This window comes from Orycteropus afer, unplaced genomic scaffold (assembly GCF_000298275.1).
Source record: "Orycteropus afer afer isolate SDZICR_OR568_19922 unplaced genomic scaffold, OryAfe1.0 scaffold00336, whole genome shotgun sequence".
Classification (NCBI taxonomy): domain Eukaryota; kingdom Metazoa; phylum Chordata; class Mammalia; order Tubulidentata; family Orycteropodidae; genus Orycteropus; species Orycteropus afer.
In genome coordinates this window covers 574,214-574,961 of record NW_006921923.1, presented here as the reverse complement: position 1 = coordinate 574,961, position 748 = coordinate 574,214, and the positions used below count along the sequence as shown (strand labels likewise).

Sequence of the window (748 nt, the reverse complement as noted above, 5' to 3'; positions counted from 1 at the left end):
CTTCCTTCCGAGGAGTGGCTGGTGGGTTTGAACCGCCAGCCGTCTGGTTAGCAGGCAACTCTCTTAGCCACTATGCTACCAGAGCTCCCGAACAACCTCAGCGTGAATAAATATGTAGTACTACCTGTGACACATTTCTTTATATTTCAAGGATAGGACATTTTCTGTGAGAAAGTGTACAATTAAAAAAAAGTTAATTTTTTCAGGTTTATATATCCTTAGGGGACAACTCTTAAATTTTGGACTCACAGTTAACTTCAGATTCTTGTCAACTTAATTATCTATCATTAGGGATGAAACAATATATTTCATGGGAAAGTGCCTATCTTCCCCAGCACTTGGGGGGAGGCAAGAGAAGTAAGCTGAAGAAAAGAGTCATAAAGCAACAGCAATGAACAAAATCTGCTCTGAATCAGCTGGAACACATACTTTAGGTCTCTCACACCAATGGATTTTTTAACTCCAATAATCTGGAATCCTTCTTAAATAAACAAGTAGATGTCTTGCTATTCTTGGAAAGTAGAGTTGCATATTTAACTTATTTCTAATTTTAAATATTGCATTTCTTAGTATCTTCATTTAATGTTGATTTGTAAGTTTTAAAAATCATACTCACCACATGCAATTGACCAGTATACTTGAGAATCTGGTGTCTGGTGTAGGATACGAAATGGAGCTACTTTAGCAGTAGAGTCTAAGACTGAATCAAGAGTTCCAACCAGAAGTCCTGTTGTGATAGATTGTTGAA

The 748-nt window shown here is 36.9% G+C and overlaps 1 protein-coding gene across 1 annotated transcript in view; it reads right to left on the bottom strand.

Annotated features, from left to right (window-relative positions):
• TBC1D8B (TBC1 domain family member 8B) overlaps positions 1–748 on the bottom strand; it is a 122,637-nt gene that overhangs the window by 85,877 nt on the left and 36,012 nt on the right. The window contains exon 2 of the mRNA XM_007952407.2: positions 617–727. Within this exon, the coding sequence (XP_007950598.1) occupies positions 617–727 (111 nt within the window). The remainder of the gene's footprint in view (positions 1–616; positions 728–748) is intronic.